Here is a 16,473-nt window from a genome sequence, read left to right as displayed (position 1 = left end):
GTATCTGACAAGGATGCCTCTCCCAGGAAATCCCCAGGAGGGCTTCCTGAAAGAGGCCAGCCACCCTTCCAAGAGAGCTCCTGACCACTGCTATGATGTCATTCTTTTGGTCACCTTGAGCTTGTAAACATAGGTGAGGGTGGGGATGTAGACTGACCAGTAAATGGAGAGCTTTGCTTTTAGACTTAGCTCTCTCTTCTTCACCATGACAGACTGGTACAGCGTCCTCATCATAGCAGCCACAGTACGATCTGTCAATCTTCTGCTCGCCTCTCCCCTCACTTGTGAAAAAGACCCTGAGATACTTAAACCCAGAGTGGGCACTCCACCCCTTTTCCAGCTGAGGACCATGGCCTCAGAGGAGGTGCTGACTGTCATTCCCACCACTTCACACTCTGCTGCAAACCACTCCAGTGCGAGCTGGAGTCCACCATAGGAGGAAGCCAACAAATCCACATCATCTATGAAAAGCAGAGATGAGATTCTGGACCACCCAAGTGGAAGCCCTCGAGCATAAAAATTATGAACACAATCGGTGATAAAGGGCAGCCCTGATGGAGTCCAACACCTACCAGGAACGAGGGTTAGGGTTATGTTAAATAAAGCCAAATAAACGCATTGTTCTATAAAAAAGAAAGGAAAGGAGGAGCATTAAACAGGGAAAAAAAGAAAATAATAAAATCAAAGGTCAATCTAAATAAAAAACAACAAAAGGTAAAAATTGCAATCACAATAACTAAATACAGCAAAAATCTAGACAATATACCAAGCAGCTGACGTTCAGTTAATAAACAACACTAAACAGACTCTAAATTTTGAATGACCAGAGCATCAAGATTCTTGTGAAACCTTTATGTGACTGTATGTGCAGGACTATATTTTGAATTTTTGTGTTTTCGATCAAGATTTAGAAAATGACCAGTAATCTTATCCAGAACTGTTAGAAGCATAAATTTCCATTGCAGCTGACGCTCTTTATTATCCAGCCCAGATGAAACAAATCAAAACTCCAAACATGTCAGAAGATATAAAGGCCTGGGTGTAATATTTTCTTGCTGAATCTAAACTAAAATCATTGCATCTGGCATCAAAAATCATTCAAGCAAATTACACTGTTACACTACTGTGAAGTACTTTAAAGTCAGGTTGACCTGAAAATCCTTGTCTTTGTTACTTCCAGCACAGACAACTGTAATTACTTATTAGAATGTCCCCATAGGTGTCTGAAAAGCCTCCAGCTGATTCAAAATGCTGCAGAGAGTATACTGATGGAGACTGGGAGGAGAGTCATATTTCTCTTATTAGCATTTCTTCTCTGGTTTCTTGTTAAAGCCAAACCAAGATTTCAAAAGCTTTGCCTTACATGCAAAAACCTCAAAACCAACCTTCATAACGTATACCTTAATTACAAAATGAATTAAATAGAGGGCTTTGCTGTCAGGCTGCAGACGGTTTTTCAAAAGTAGAATGGGGGGTAAAGCCTTTAGCTGTCAGAGTGCTCTCCTGGAAAATCAGCTCTCCGGTGGGGTTTGTTTTAAAGGCCTACTGCCTTGACTTTTAGAATGAAGCTTCAACTGTCCATTTTCATAAAAGCTGTAGTTAGGGCTGAAGCCATTATGTAACTGTGGATGGAGGCTGAGAGTTGATGGAGGGAACTCCTGTTTTTCCTCTCTGCCCTCACTTTACCATTCTACAGGTGCTTCTAGGCCCAGTATTTACTCTTTTTACTTATTATTACTTTATAAAAACACAACAACACTTGTATATAATAATGATGCAGTCCAGGTCCTTGTAATCCATTCCAGTAGCTCTTGGAGCTAGAACGCAGTGCATTGTGGGACGTAGGCTGATGGTGAAGTCAAGATGGCTGCGAAGCTCAGGCAGAGGAGAGAGCCTGTAGTAGGAAGGCCGTGAATGAAGTTTTCTATAGAAAATCCTTCGCCGGCGCCCGATCGGACTTAAAGCAGTGTGCTGTTTACGTTGGAGACAAGCCGCGCAGGACCTACTACACCCACAAACAGCAACAGGATAACAAACTGCTGGCATAAAGTCTCGTATGAATTCCGACGAGAAGGAGGACTGTGAGTGTGCGCCACCACAGGCCGAGACAAGCTCCGCCGGAGGAGCCGATAGGTGGGGATGCTCAGAGGAAAGGCTCGGGATGCTAGGAAGATCAGTCAGAGCGGGGGCTAGTTAGCTGTTGTTGGAGGCTGTGTGGACGTCAATGCTCCTTTGTTTCAGGCAGCATATTGGGGCAAAGTTTATAGCAAGCACTGGTTAAATGAAAACGAAAGAAATCTGCCCGTGGGTTACTTTGAAGACATTACTTCTGTATGAGTAATAAAGTAGGCTAACTAGCATATGCTGTGTTAGCTTGCTAAAGTGACCGACAGATTGTCCCAGTGGCAACATTTTTGGGCTTTACCAGCCCGTCCGAACTGGACTGTAGGGTTTAGGTTAATGCTGCATTTGACAACAGAGATAAAATGAATTATACACATAGATCATTACATTTACTGCGACCCCAGTCGCTCTAAGTGGAAGCCAGTGCTTAGCTTTAAAAAGAGCGAATGTGGGTTTGCTGGTTAGACTGTTGTCCTCTTCTAGAGAGCTAGACCAATTCCCTGAGCAGGACTCTCACTTTGTTACCCCACAACAGAGCCAGCAGTACTCTGAAATGTCAGTGTAGTCATCATGACCTGTGCCGTGGTTCTTATCCTTGTTTGTTTTTCATTTAGAGAACACGAGGAGCCTGAAATAGAAAACCCAGAAGCAAGCCGAATGTAAGTCAAAGTCATTACCTTTCATGTGTTGAGTATGTAGTTCATTCAGGAGCTTGGTTTCCTGTTGTTAGGGTCTGTCCTCACTTCTTTATTTCTTGTCTTCATGTTGTGCCTTCACTAAATGTTGAAGTGTCAGGTGTATTGTTAGTATGATGTACACCGAGTTCATCTCAGAGGGTCACACTGTTTGCTCATGATGTGAACGTTTGAAGGAGGGCCGTTGGCGTAAATAAAACATAATTAAAGTACTTCAGGTTAAAGTGCTTTAATTATGTATGGAATTTATGGAGCTTTGAGTTTACATTATCAGTTGTATATGTACCTGTGAATAAATAATACTGCTATTCTATTAGTATTTTGCTTCAGTGTTTACCATGCCAATACGACTGCAGCTGGATGGCTGCTGTCTTCTGGACAGTAGTGTAATTAGCAGTATCAGAAGGTTTTTGTCAACGACAAAGTCTGAATTTATTCTGAACGCTAATAATAAATCTGTCGTGACACTTGACCTGGAAGTGGCTGGAAATGCAACACGTCCAAATGCTCCATAACAGCCAGAGCTCAGCATTCAGCCTGAGTGAGGCCAAGCTCAGCTCTTGTGTTGTCTGTTGACAGAAACTCTTAGTGATTCTCAAGTGGGAAAAGCATTGCAGTCAATCTCGCGTCTCCCATCATTTCACATTGCACTCAGTGCTTTATGAGGATTACAGTGGATTCACGCAGTGCTTTTACCGCCTTGTGTTTTACCTCTGATCACAGGAAGCGAGCAGCTGCCAAGCATCTAATAGAGCGCTATTACCACCAGTTAACGGAGGGCTGTGGAAATGAGTCTTGCTCCAACTCGTGGTGTGCCTCATCAGTTGGCTTCAGCCGCATGGATAACAACGAGGCAGCGGTCAAAGCTCTGGAGCTCTACAAAGTCAATGCCAAGCTATGTGACCCACACCCTTCAAAGAAAGGCACCGCTTCCGCCTACCAGGAGAGCAGCGCTCACAGCAACTCGGCGTGCAGCAACAAGAAGATGAACCATAAAGACATCCACTCTGTGCGAGACAATTTTAAAGGTAAGCAGATTGCGCTGTTTCAGTTTGTGCTTTTATGTTTTTCTCTAGTAACAACGTTTGTGTCTGTCTGTAGATGTAAATTACCTGACAGAGGAGAAGGTGTATGAGATCCTGGACACCTGTGGTGAAAAGGAGGATTACTCCCCTCTCATCCGGGTCATAGGCCGAGTTTTCTCCAGTGCTGAGGGACTGGTGCAGAGCTTTCGGAGGTCCAAACCGCACACCAAGGAGGAGCTCAAGTCTCTCCAAGGTAAGGACGAGGACAAGGATGAAGATGAAAAGGAGGCAGCTGCGAGTTCAACTACAGCTATGGAGGAGGATTCCCCCACCTCCTCCTCATCGTCGAGGCTCGGCGAGTGCTTGTTGGGAGAAAACGACATCCAAAAGCTGGCTCCCGATGAGGTTTCAGTCGATATCGAAGCTGTGCGAAGGGTCTACGAGCGCCTCCTGTCCAATGATAAAATCGAAGCCGCCTTCTTGAATGCACTGGTCTACCTCTCGCCTAATGTGGAGTGTGACCTGACGTACCATAACGTGTATTCACGAGACCCAAACTACCTGAACCTTTTTGTAATAGTGATGGAAAACAGCAACCTCCACAGCCCCGAGTACCTTGAGATCGCTCTCCCACAGTTCTGTAAGGCCATGAGCAAACTCCCGCTGGCAGCTCAGGCCAAGCTGGCACGTTTGTGGTCGCATTACAGCGCTGAGCAGATCCGGCGCATGGTGGAGACCTTCCAGCAGCTCATTACCTACAAGGTGATCAGTAACGAGTTCAACAGCCGCAACCTGGTCAACGACGACGATGCTGTGGTGGCGGCCACCAAGTGCTTGAAGATCGTCTACTATGCAAATGTGCTGGGTGGCGATCTTGACATGGAGCACAACGAGGAAGAAGACGAGGAGCCCATTCCAGAGTCCAGTGACCTCACCCTGCAGGAGCTCCTGGGTGAAGAGCGCAGGAACAAAAAGGGCCCTCGAGTAGACCCGCTGGAGACAGAGTTGGGAATCCGTACAAGCGATTGCCGGCGGCCGCTCGTTCCCTTTGAGGAGTTTGTCAACGAGCCTCTGAACGAGGTGTTAGAGATGGACAAGGACTATACTTTCTTTAAAGTTGAAACTGAAAACAAATTCTCTTTCATGACCTGTCCGTTCATCCTGAACGCCGTCACCAAGAACCTGGGTCTGTACTACGACAACCGCATTCGCATGTACAGCGAGCGGCGGATCACCGTGCTCTACAGCTTGGTGCAGGGTCAGCAGCTCAACCCTTACCTGAGGCTCAAAGTGCGCAGAGACCACATCATTGACGATGCTCTGGTCAGGGTATGTGCATTCAAATTGACTTCAATATCCTTTTGATTAGTTGGGTTTTGGAACATTTCTTCTGTGTGTGTCTGCAGCTGGAAATGATAGCAATGGAAAATCCTGCAGACTTGAAGAAGCAGCTGTATGTGGAGTTTGAAGGAGAGCAAGGTGTTGATGAAGGAGGTGTTTCCAAAGAATTCTTTCAGCTGGTGGTGGAGGAGATCTTCAACCCAGATATAGGTAAGAAAGGATCGCGAGCAGTTTAGCTTCAGATGGCTTTAAACAAAGTGTCACACATACACGTTGAACTGCTGATGCTGGCTTAATAATTCACCTTGAACATGTGCCCGAGTGTGAAGCTGCGGCAGTACGTGTCTGCTGTTTGGACTTTAGTTTCATCACAGTTCAGTCCAACTGCTGTTGTGCTTCTGTGGGCGATACAGTGCCAACACAGCAGAGTGGCACGAGCACAGTATGCAGGGCTGGATTTGAGAGCGTTCACTGTCTGCCCATTAAATCAGAATCCATTCAGGTCCTTGATCGGAGCGATCTCGTCTTTCTTAGAATTGTTTCTGGTCAGCCCTGCTTTCAGGATTTCATAATAGATATCTGTTATCGAACTGTCACTGGTCAAAGTTGTCAAACTATTAGGGGCCTCTGAAAGACGTCCTTCCAGAACTGAAAGGGTTCCTATGTTCCCAGTGAGGTCTAATGGAAACAAGCTGAGTAGTTTTTAGCTAACTTGACAACAGACAAACACAATGATAGAGAACAGGGAAAACTGATGTGTGCTGCTTTTTCCATGTGCACATGGAGCGTCTCTCTCGTGGCCTGCTTCATATCCCAGGATTCACGCGGCATGTGCTCTGTTTTTCTTGCTGCAGGCATGTTCACATATGATGAGCACACCAAACTGTTCTGGTTCAACCCGTCGTCGTTTGAAAATGAGGGCCAGTACACACTGATTGGCATCGTTCTCGGTTTGGCCATCTATAACAACTGTATCCTGGATGTCCACTTTCCCATGGTGGTCTACAGGAAGTTAATGGGCAAGAAAGGAACTTTCAGGGACTTGGCTGATGCCAACCCGGTAAGCATCACCTAAGCAGCTGTTTGTGCCGTATTTTTGTTTTTTGTCTTTCTAATTTATTTAGTTTGGGAGGAAAAGCAGCCATGTTTGTCGTATGATGTATGCTAATGCTGATGTTATGCTAATTATGACGTGTTGATTGTCCTGAACTGTTGGACAGGTTTTATACCAGAGTCTGAAGGAGCTCCTGGAGTATGAGGGCAGCGTGGAGGAGGACATGATGATCACGTTCCAGATTTCTCATACAGACCTGTTTGGGAATGCACTTATGTACGATTTAAGGGAAAATGGGGACAAGATTCCTGTCACCAATGAAAACAGAAAGGTGAGCTGAAGAGAAATCGTGGAGTCGTTTGTCCTCCTACGACACACACGAGCTAATTCAGGCAAAGTGTGCTTTTCCACTTAGCTTCATGCATCAACCACAGGATGGTGGTAAAATTGGTCATTCAGCTTATCTGACCCAAACCTTTCTGCTGATTGTGATTGAATAAGAGGGCGGAGCTTTAAGTTTGCATGATCCTGTGGTAGCACCTGGGCATGTCATTGTGGAAAAATGAAACTGTTACCATGGGAAATTATTGAGCTGGTTAGTGCACAGTCCCAAAGTTAGGAGCAGTCTCCCAGACATGGCTGCACCATGTTTAAGTCTGGAATTTCCCCTGGGATCAATAAAGTATCTATCTATGTAAGCCTATTAAAAGACGGCAGTGACATTTTTTCAGCCTTCTAAACCTGAAGTTTGCCCACACAGAACTCCAACAGGCTTAAAGAAAGCTGCTTTGCAGCCACCACTCGAAGGTAAGTTGACTTTTAGCTCACTGTCACATAGGCCTGCACGATTTTGCATAAAATGAGAATCACGATTTTTTTGCTTAGAATTGAGATCACGATTCTCTCACGATTTTCTTTTCCAATATAAATATTTATTGCACTTATTAACTGCACATCAACTTCGTAACAGTTGAGACTGAACATAAAAACAACAAATGTCTCACATTTTGTCGTTGCCGCAAAATGTTGTGCTGCTTGTAATTCCGTCTCCACCGTTGCTCGACACTGCGTGTATAGAGCAGGTAGTGCAACAATAGAAAAATAGTTGCGGGATGGCACTGTGTAGCATTTGTCTAGGGTGTTGATCATTTTCCTAAATCCCTCGTTTTGCACAGTGTTGATGGGAGCCATATCTTTAGACAGGTGATAAGTGATAGCCTCCGTAATTTCTTTGTGCCTGCGGGAGTTCGACGGGTATAGGGAAGCGCTGTATAAGGTTCCCGTTATTGATGTTTGGGTGGTTGACCGGGACGGATTTTCTCCTGTCACTTTCTTGGCCTTTACAGCTTCATCATCTTTCACGTGCTCTCCGTTGTTTTTTCCCTGCGGCTCCGCCCTTGTCATTTGTTGAGCAGGAAGAGGGAGCGCTTGTTTTCATGCAGATTATGTCCCGGATCAAAATGCGGTACAATCGTCATCTATTTTTTTATTGTTATATTTTTTAAATCGTTGTCATTTTGAATTGAGATGGCGATTTTGTAACGATTAATTGTGCAGCCCTACTGTCACAAACCATCATGGGTTCTCTTTGGCAAAATCTGATTGGAAGAGATTTAATGGCACTGCTGCTGTTTAATGTTTACTATTTACAACTGTCATCGGTGCTTTCTGGTAAACCTTAATGCCTCTTTTTCACTGGTTCCCACTCAGCTAGACTCGATCTGGATGTCTTCCATTCCAATTGAGTATTTCCTCAGAGTGCATGGGGTAGTTACAGCAACACGGCTAAAAGTCCCGTCGTATGCGACACAAACACACACAACAATGGAGGTTGCCAAGGTGATGGGGACTCGGGGAGCATGGTGTTGTTGCCATGTCCTTTGTTGAAGGGGCTCAAAAATGACGGTTTTGGTCTTTGTGAAAGAGACGCTCTCTTGACTCATCGAGTGACACCATTGACTCGACAGCCGATGGCATACGATTTGCTGATAAATCGTTTGGATGGACTTAAAAAAGTGTGAGGTATCAGACACCACCTCCTAAAAACTGAGTAGAGCTGAGCTGAGTGAAGTGGAACTAGTGGGAAATCCTGGTTACTGTAATTATGATTTGCTGTTCGTACAGTTTACTGTGGCAGATTTTTCTGTGTAGCTGTTCATTATAAAATATTGACTGTGCACTATCCAGCTCTCATTGTTTACAATACTGTACTTCTTGTTGTTTCCAGCTGCTGGTGGTTTGTTTTTGATGAAAATGGAAATGTTAAAAGTAACACGAACATGTAATGTACAAACTGTGGAAGGGATAACATGGTCTTCAAGGGTGGCTGCTCCTCAGAGCTCAGAGTGTACTTGAGGATGTTTGTTAAATGTTCTCATTGATGTGTGTTCATATAGGAGTTTGTTGCACAGTATTCAGAGTACATTCTGAACAAAAGCGTGGAGAAGCAGTTCAAGGCGTTCAGGAGAGGCTTCCACATGGTCACCAACGAGTCACCGCTTAAGTACCTGTTCAGACCAGAGGAAATCGAACTCCTGATTTGTGGAAGCAGGGTGAGAGTTTTTTTTTAATGGATGTTTGTATATGCTAGGAAGTGATGTCATTCAGTCATTCATTCATGTTTTGTCTCCCACTGTAGAACCTGGACTTCCTAGCACTTGAAGAAACAACAGAATACGACGGAGGTTATAACAGAGATTCTCGGATAATCAAGTAAGAATATGACCTGAGCTGAAAACCAAGCTCGGCGCGCTCTGTGTCTGTTTAAATTTTATAACCCCGTTCAAACTCCACACTGTTCAAAACATTTTTATGTCATCATAAAGTCAAGGCCCACAATCAAAAGCAGTGGAGACCAGTTCTCACCATGTGGCCCTCCAGCAGACGGTTACTCAGTCCTTCACAGGACTGCAAGTGTGGGAATATTAGCCAAAAGCTTCCCACACTGGGTGTGTGGATTTAAACCTTCAAAACCAACTCTACTTGGAATTAGGGCTGCCACAAACGATTATTTTGATAGTCGACTAGTCACCGATTATTTTTGCGATTAGTCGACTAATCAGATCATGCATCCGTTGGACGTAAAACGTACAGCTTATTGCACCAGCATGCATCTGCTCTTATATAACTATCATTAGCTTACAGCTTTAAGTGTTTAAGGTATGTGCCAAGTAAAAATAAAGACAAGATGATAGTTTATTAAATTTTAATGACATTTGCAGATTGTTTCGGTGGAGTTTAATAAACTCAGCCGTCTGCTCCTTGCTATCTAAAATATAACGGGACCCCGGAGTATATTCTCAAGCATCTCACACCTCTGATAATCAGTTGTCTGCTTGACGTTTATTTAGCTGCTGTGTAAAACCTATAACTTTAATCTCCGCCAAACCGATTTACTCAGGAACAAATAAAATACTTAAAAAAAGCCAAACAATAACATGTGTAAGTTATCTAAGTGACTCATATACGTTTAACCTGAGTAGCGAAAGACCGCGGTGGGTTTGAAAACGATTTGCCGGGAGTCCGGTGTTCTCACGGGCGCTAGTGAGCCTTCAACCCCGGCTCGCTATCGAGCTAGTGGGTAACAGACGTCTCCGAAAACGTCGGAGCGCTTTTGAAAATATGTGATGTCTTGATAAACTGAGCAGATATTTGCGGTTTACACAGCTACATTCCCGCCTGAAAACATGTTAAATATGTTAAACGTTTATTTTGTGACCCAGAAAGAATAATAAGAGTAATATTAAAACTAACTAGCTGCCACCATTGTTGGAAACTGAGCTGGGCTGCGCTATGAATTCTGGGACGGAGCTACTCCTCCTTCTTCTTCTTCGGGGTTTAACGGCAGCTGGCATCCTTGTACATGCAGTGCTGCCATCTTCTGTTTCAGTCCGTTATTACACTCTTAAATCCTACTACTTATTCCTGCGTCTTTTGTGATCTTACAACGCTTCAAACGACGCGTCGACTATTAAATCAGTCGTCGACGATTTTGATACTCGACGTAATCGTGATTAGTCGACTAATCGTGGCAGCCCTACTTGGAATGATTCTTCCAGTAGTGACGTGTGAGGGCGCTTGTTTCCTCGCCGTTCTGATACCAAGTAAAGTTCAGGCTGGCGACACTGACACTTTACACAATCCCATTTGTTGTACAGTTTTCAGGCTGCTGTGAATTCCTCTCATTCAAACATCAACACAAAAAGCTGAGCCTAGATGTAAGTCACTCTGCTAAATTCAGCAGCAGGGCTGCAGGTTGCCACCAGCTCCACATTTTCTTCCTCTGTACCTGGATCGAGCCTGCCTGCAGCACCAAAGGACGCTGGGAGCTGCGTTTGTTTCGCCCTAGCAACACCCGTCCCTCTCCTCCTTCAGTTTGCCTCATCATAAACTCATCATCATATTCTGTGTTATAATTGACTTTTGTTTGTGTTTGACAAGGTTTGTGGCCTTGCCACATGTGTCACAAACCGCTGAAATAGCTCCACACATGACTCTGCTTACGAACATCAACTGAATGAGCGAGCACACGTGAGGCGTGATGCATTTTTACAGCCGTAATTCGCATGTCACAGTGACAGGCGGAAGAAGAAGTAGTTCCTACCAGTCATTTAGATGATTCCAATATTAGTGTCTTTCCACTGCGTTCCTGTTAATGATGGACTACAGATTTACTCTAAATTACTAAAATGTCGATATTTTAATATGAGAATCAGTTCTAGAACATAAACATCTGCTGTTGGAAGAATCAATATTTCAGTATCGATCCGCACACTGCTGGATTTTGGGAAACACGCGTTAGCCTCAATAGTTAGATGGGTTCACTGAGGCTGTGTATCTGTGGCTGACTGTGGAGGAGCTCCCAGGAGGGCCCTGACAAACACACGGAGCAGGTGAGAGGGCAGAAGCATGAGCTGATGTGATCGCAACATGTTTCCTGCTTTTTTCTCCGTCACGCTGCTCGTCTTTCTGTTCCTGCACAGAGTGCAGCCACACAGCCTCTCAGCTTTTAACAGACCATAACTAGCAATTCCCAGCATGCAACTGGGCAAGTGGGAATGTGTTAATTGACAGTTATTATTGTGAAGTGGATGAAGCAGGAGTAAACAGTATGCTATGTTGGCCCATTATCAGCTCCAGTCAGTGCTGTAACTGGTGCTGGTCTGTCAGCACAGTACAGGTTACCAGCGCTGCACAGCTCGACCCAGTCTGTGCAAGAGTGCATTTCCACTGCATCCACTCCTGCACCTTAGACTGAGAACAGACCAGAATAGCCTTTATTGTCACTGTACATGTACAACGATATTGTGAGTGCTCCACACCAACTGTGCAGTAATAAAGTATAAATAGTAGACTGCAGGAATAAATAACAAACGTGAGAAATGTATCCAAACAAGGAGGAGTGCAGTGGACGTGGTGTGAGTACAGTCCGTGTGTGACGGGCCTGAAACTCACTTGGCCTCAGCGTCTGACATCAGAACTGCTTCCCCCTCAGTTTACAGTTACAACCTTGTCACCAGACACAGCAGCCAGTACACCTGAGAAAACATGAGCTTTTATTTTGGAAGACAAAAAATATGCAAAGACTGAAACAGTTTTACTTGACCTCACTCACCATTAACTTGTATGTTTAAACGGAGCACATACTGTATGTCTGTGCATCTACTGGCTATGTTTTGAAATTGAATTCATATTCTGTGGGATGCTAAAGTGTCTGGGGTTTACCTCGTGTCTGTATCGTAGGGAGTTTTGGGAGACGTTGCACTCATTTGGCGAGGAGCAGAAACGCCTCTTCCTGCAGTTCACCACCGGCACCGACAGAGCACCTGTGGGTGGGCTGGGCAAGCTGAAGATGATTATCGCCAAGAATGGCCCCGACACAGACAGGTGAGCCGCAGCCGTTCAGTTTCCTGTCCCTCTTCTGTTGTGGTGTACGGGCTGCGCGCGCTCTGCTTCCTGCGAGTGACTCAAAAGTCTTTAGTTTGTGCACAGCTGACTGTGAGCTGTGTCCTTGTTTCGGCAGCTGGCTTTTAGCAAACATTAAGGAGCCCAGAACACAGTGTTTTAAAATACATGCTTATGAGTAAGTAGACATGAAAGAACATGGCTTATTACGAGTGATAGAGTTGTCTTTAAAAGTGGATTCAGCTTATTTATCCAACAATATCCTTTTTCTTCATTACATGTTGTAAAAATGATAAGAAAACTGTTATCAGTCATCACACCAGTGCAGGTATCTGTAGAAACTGGCATGACTGTTATTATGAAGCGGTCAAGTGTGTACACATTGGAAGGATAAACCAGTTAAAGCCAGTCTGTTTTTGTTGGACATAAAGGAGACAGTTTGTGACAGAAGCAGACATCACAGCCCTTTTCGAGCCTGTCGGCCTGTATATGTTACTTCAGTCCTTGATTACTCGGCTTCATGTGTTTTGAGCTCTTTGTGAACTCGGTGTTGCTGTGTGACGATTTGCTTTGTTCCTGACGTGTTTTCTGTGTGATGTGTGGTTTCTCGGCAGGTTACCGACTTCTCACACTTGCTTTAACGTGCTGCTGCTGCCTGAGTACAGCAGCAAGGAAAAGCTGAGGGAGAGACTGCTGAAAGCCATCACCTATGCCAAAGGGTTTGGCATGCTCTGAACCCCTGCTCCTAACAGACTCCTTCTCAGAAAGCCCATAAAACCCTGCCCTGCCCTTCCTGTATCAGACACAATCTCAAAGGTGACCAGACAGGCCAGAGTATGTTTCGAGGAAAAGCAAGTGAATAATAAAAGTGGATACGTGGTTCTAATAAATCTCTCTAGTAGATCCGCTGCTGTGCCTGCATCATCACACATCAGTCAGTGTAAGCGTAGAGGCTTCGTCGAGTACCCACTCCCACATCCACACTATGTGAATGTGCTTTCTGTGTACAGAAAGGATCATTTTCCTCGTTATTTATTTGAAGGTTCAAATTTTTCATGCCTGCCTGTTGTGATAGATGTAAAAGAAGTAATGCAAATACGGGACGATGCGTTTCCAACTCGATAAACTCAGCAAAACGACGACAAAGTACCCCTGAACTCTTGCCCACAGCTCCCACAGAGATTTAGTTTAGTGTTCGCTACTACATCGTATTCCCCACTGACCATTCCACTCTAGCGTAGTCATTGCTTATTGTTCCCACCGAGTCTGTTTTGAGGAGAGCGCGTGGAAAGAGATTTGGTCCAGGATGGCACATCAGATAGCTTGTTCTCCTTCTCAGTTTTGGGCCTTCTTCCTTTGGGGGACATGCAGGTTAGACATGCAGAGATGTGTAAGTGCACTTAGACATTTTCAGAATGTTTGTTCTTTGGTCACAGGTTGCCATTATTGTTCGTTTTATTTCCTTGTCTTCCTGTGTTGAGGATTCTAAATAAAATCAGTATTTATATATCGGTGCATACTGTAACCACGCTGTGGAGGATGTACACATGTAGACCAGTCACTGAGAGTCTTCTCAGATACTACATTGAACTCTCCTTGTGCCAACCTGTTCAGCGGACAGGTAGAAACTCAGTATGTACTCGGTGTCGTCTGCTTTGGGTTCAGTCTTGTAGAAACGGCTCACACTGCATATCCCCCGTACGTCTGCAGACCTGATAAAGCTTTGTCTGTTGCTGTGGTTACACCTGGAATCTAACAAGATCATCCTAGTTCATGGTGACATGAGTCTGAGAGTCCGAGTAGCAGACGAGCGTTGCGGTAAGTTTCCTTTGCCGTTCGACCCAAAGTGCAAAACAAAAAGAGTGTAAAGCTGGGCACTCTCACTGATGAAACATCTCCCTAATATACCATCGGGTGACGTGTAAATGTCCTCGTTTGCATTCAGGAGCGATGAAGTGAGCTCTTCTCAGATTGTGTCTTTGAGTTGAGGGTGGAAGAGGCCGTGCTCGCTGTGCGCCTGCTGCCACCTTGTTTTGTAAGCTTGGCCTGACTTGCTGTGGACCGTCATACCTCTCTGTTTACAGCACAGATAACACGGGTGTGTCTGCTGTGACTGTGTAGACACATCGCTGTGACCTGATCAGTGAAACAGGTGTAACCACTGTTGAAAAAGTGCTTTGTCTGTAATAAGGACTGTGAAATCATTTCCCCTCGGAACAGGCAGACGCGTCCTATTTTGAATGCTTTTCCTCCTCATCGGTGAATAGGCTGCATAATGTTCTTGGACACAGAATCGTCTCGCTGCTTCAGAGTTCGGTTGTCTTTTTAGACATCCTCGCCGTTGTTTTGTAGTCTGCAATATCCATCCTCTAACACGGTCAGCAGACTTCATCGGGTCAGGCAGCACGAGCCGTCACACCAACGCAGGGTTACAGCAATGCTTTGCCCAAATCATTGACATCACTCACTTGGAAGTGAAAACACCGCTTTGGCAACAGTTCATGTAACCATGGTAATAAGGGTACCATGTAAAATAGCTGCTCCATCAGCAGACAGTTGTTTTAAATGCTTGATGGTCATCAAGTTGCATTTGTAGACATCACTTAATACTGGATGCAAAGGAATACAAGCCTGTGGCTGCCCGAAGAGGCTGAAATACGCTCCCCCAAATCTGTATCTATATCTATAGGAACATGGAGAAGATGTGAAGTAGTTGCTAAACTTGCAAACTACCTGGATGTTTTACTTACAAATGAGTGGTTGTGATCATTTGGACAAACTGGACATAAAACATGCATGTGAAGCTTACTGTCATTAAAAGCTTTTTCACAGCTCCTAAACGAAGCAGGCTCAGGTGTCCACATGCGTATTTCCTTATGAGGTACTGGGTGGTATTGTTCTGTGTACAGAGATGGTTTCTGGCGTGTAACGTGACCTCACTCCTCCAGTCGTTGTGGTTAAAGGTCTGAGAACAGATGATGGCATAGAAGAGGTCACAGACCATGGACCCGGAGTGTGTGGAGTGCGTCACGTCCATTGCCAGGAACCATCTTTGAACAGAGAGCTCTTAACGTCATATAACCCTGCCTTTTATCTTCTCTCTGGTCATGTGACTGTACCTGGAGTCTGGTAAAGCTGCTCAGGGCAAACGGTGTACGTTTGTGGCGGTTGGCTGGAGGTCGGGGGTCTTTGGCTTGTCCCTCAGACTCTGAAGTTGTTGCTGCATGGCTGATGTACCTTAAAGAGGAGCGCGTGGAGCACCACGATGCCCACAACATACCACTGAGAGCATGGTGCTCAGAGCACCGCCATCCACCAACCTGAGCCATTCTTTATCTTTCCTCTTTTTCTCCTCCTACATTCAGCTACTCCTAGCTAAAATGATGCTGAATACCTTCACTAGTTTAGCCTTCATCTGAGTCACAGTACTAGGAGTGCCTAAAAATGTGGACAGCACTGGACTGTGCTGGGAAGTCACTACAGTGCACAGTATGCGTGTATTGTTCTACATACTGCAGTAATGCTCACTCATGTGGAAGGCTAAGCAGTACAGCCAGGTGTAGTTTCAGCTGTGTAACCTTACCCGTACCTCCATGTTTTAATGCTGAAGATAGTGCTTGCCTGCACATGTGAGCTGACTGAAGGTTAAAGGGTGGACCTGTCTGGGAACAGGAGGCAGTTTTTCTCAATTGGTTTAATCAACAGTTAAATTCTCCCACATAGAAACAGGTGAAAGGCTCAAAGTATTCATTGTTGTGAAACATGCTAAATAAAGATGACTGCTTTTTTCCAACAAGCCTGATTTGACTCCACAGGTTTCTTGGTGTCCCGATTTAAGAGCAGGCCCAAACATCATGCCACAAAGATGCAATAAGGCAAATTGTGTGGGATAAAATCTACTTTTCACCTCTTGATGAGCAGGACATGGTTCCTGTTAGGTAATGGACTGATTCTTATAGTTTCCCGGGGCACTCAATACAACATACCTGGTTCACCCACTCACATGGATCGGAGAGCGACTCGGGGTTATGATCTGGTCCAAGGATATTTGTACCTCCTGAGCTGCTCTCTGGGTGAATATAGGTTTGCTTTTAAAACCATGACAGATGAAAACAAGTCCAAGTACATTGAAGGGCGGACATTTTTAAATTTGGGTTGGTCAATGAAATGATCATTTTGGTAGGTTTAGATATTTTGAAAACGCTGATAATGGGTTATACACAGAAATGTGCTTCTTGCATCCTTTTGAAAGATTATTTGCGCTGTGTGCTGTGTTTGGAAACAAGAAGCAGGCAGACAGCAATTACTTTTTTGTAATGATTACAAATAA

The 16,473-nt window shown here is 44.7% G+C and overlaps 1 protein-coding gene across 2 annotated transcripts; it reads left to right on the top strand.

The window, feature by feature from the left end:
- The first annotated feature begins 1,801 nt into the window (after positions 1-1,801).
- LOC116329971 (ubiquitin-protein ligase E3A) lies at positions 1,802-15,945 on the top strand. 2 transcript variants are annotated; one of them, XM_031752115.2, is made up of 11 exons: positions 1,802-2,081; positions 2,739-2,783; positions 3,543-3,847; positions 3,921-5,173; positions 5,251-5,395; positions 6,040-6,245; positions 6,406-6,570; positions 8,636-8,791; positions 8,878-8,951; positions 11,982-12,125; positions 12,758-15,945. In XM_031752115.2, coding segments are annotated over exons 2-11 (2,571 nt in total). In that variant the 5' UTR covers positions 1,802-2,081; positions 2,739-2,781; the 3' UTR covers positions 12,879-15,945. The 2 variants fall into 2 exon arrangements, with proteins under 2 accessions (XP_031607975.1, XP_031607974.1); XM_031752114.2 differs by having other exon boundaries at positions 1,802-2,133.
- Positions 15,946-16,473: the final 528 nt, after the last annotated feature.

This window comes from Oreochromis aureus, linkage group 23 (genome assembly GCF_013358895.1).
Source record: "Oreochromis aureus strain Israel breed Guangdong linkage group 23, ZZ_aureus, whole genome shotgun sequence".
NCBI classification, from domain to species: domain Eukaryota; kingdom Metazoa; phylum Chordata; class Actinopteri; order Cichliformes; family Cichlidae; genus Oreochromis; species Oreochromis aureus.
Note: the sequence above shows the minus strand (reverse complement) of the source record. Positions and strands in the feature narration are given on the sequence as shown.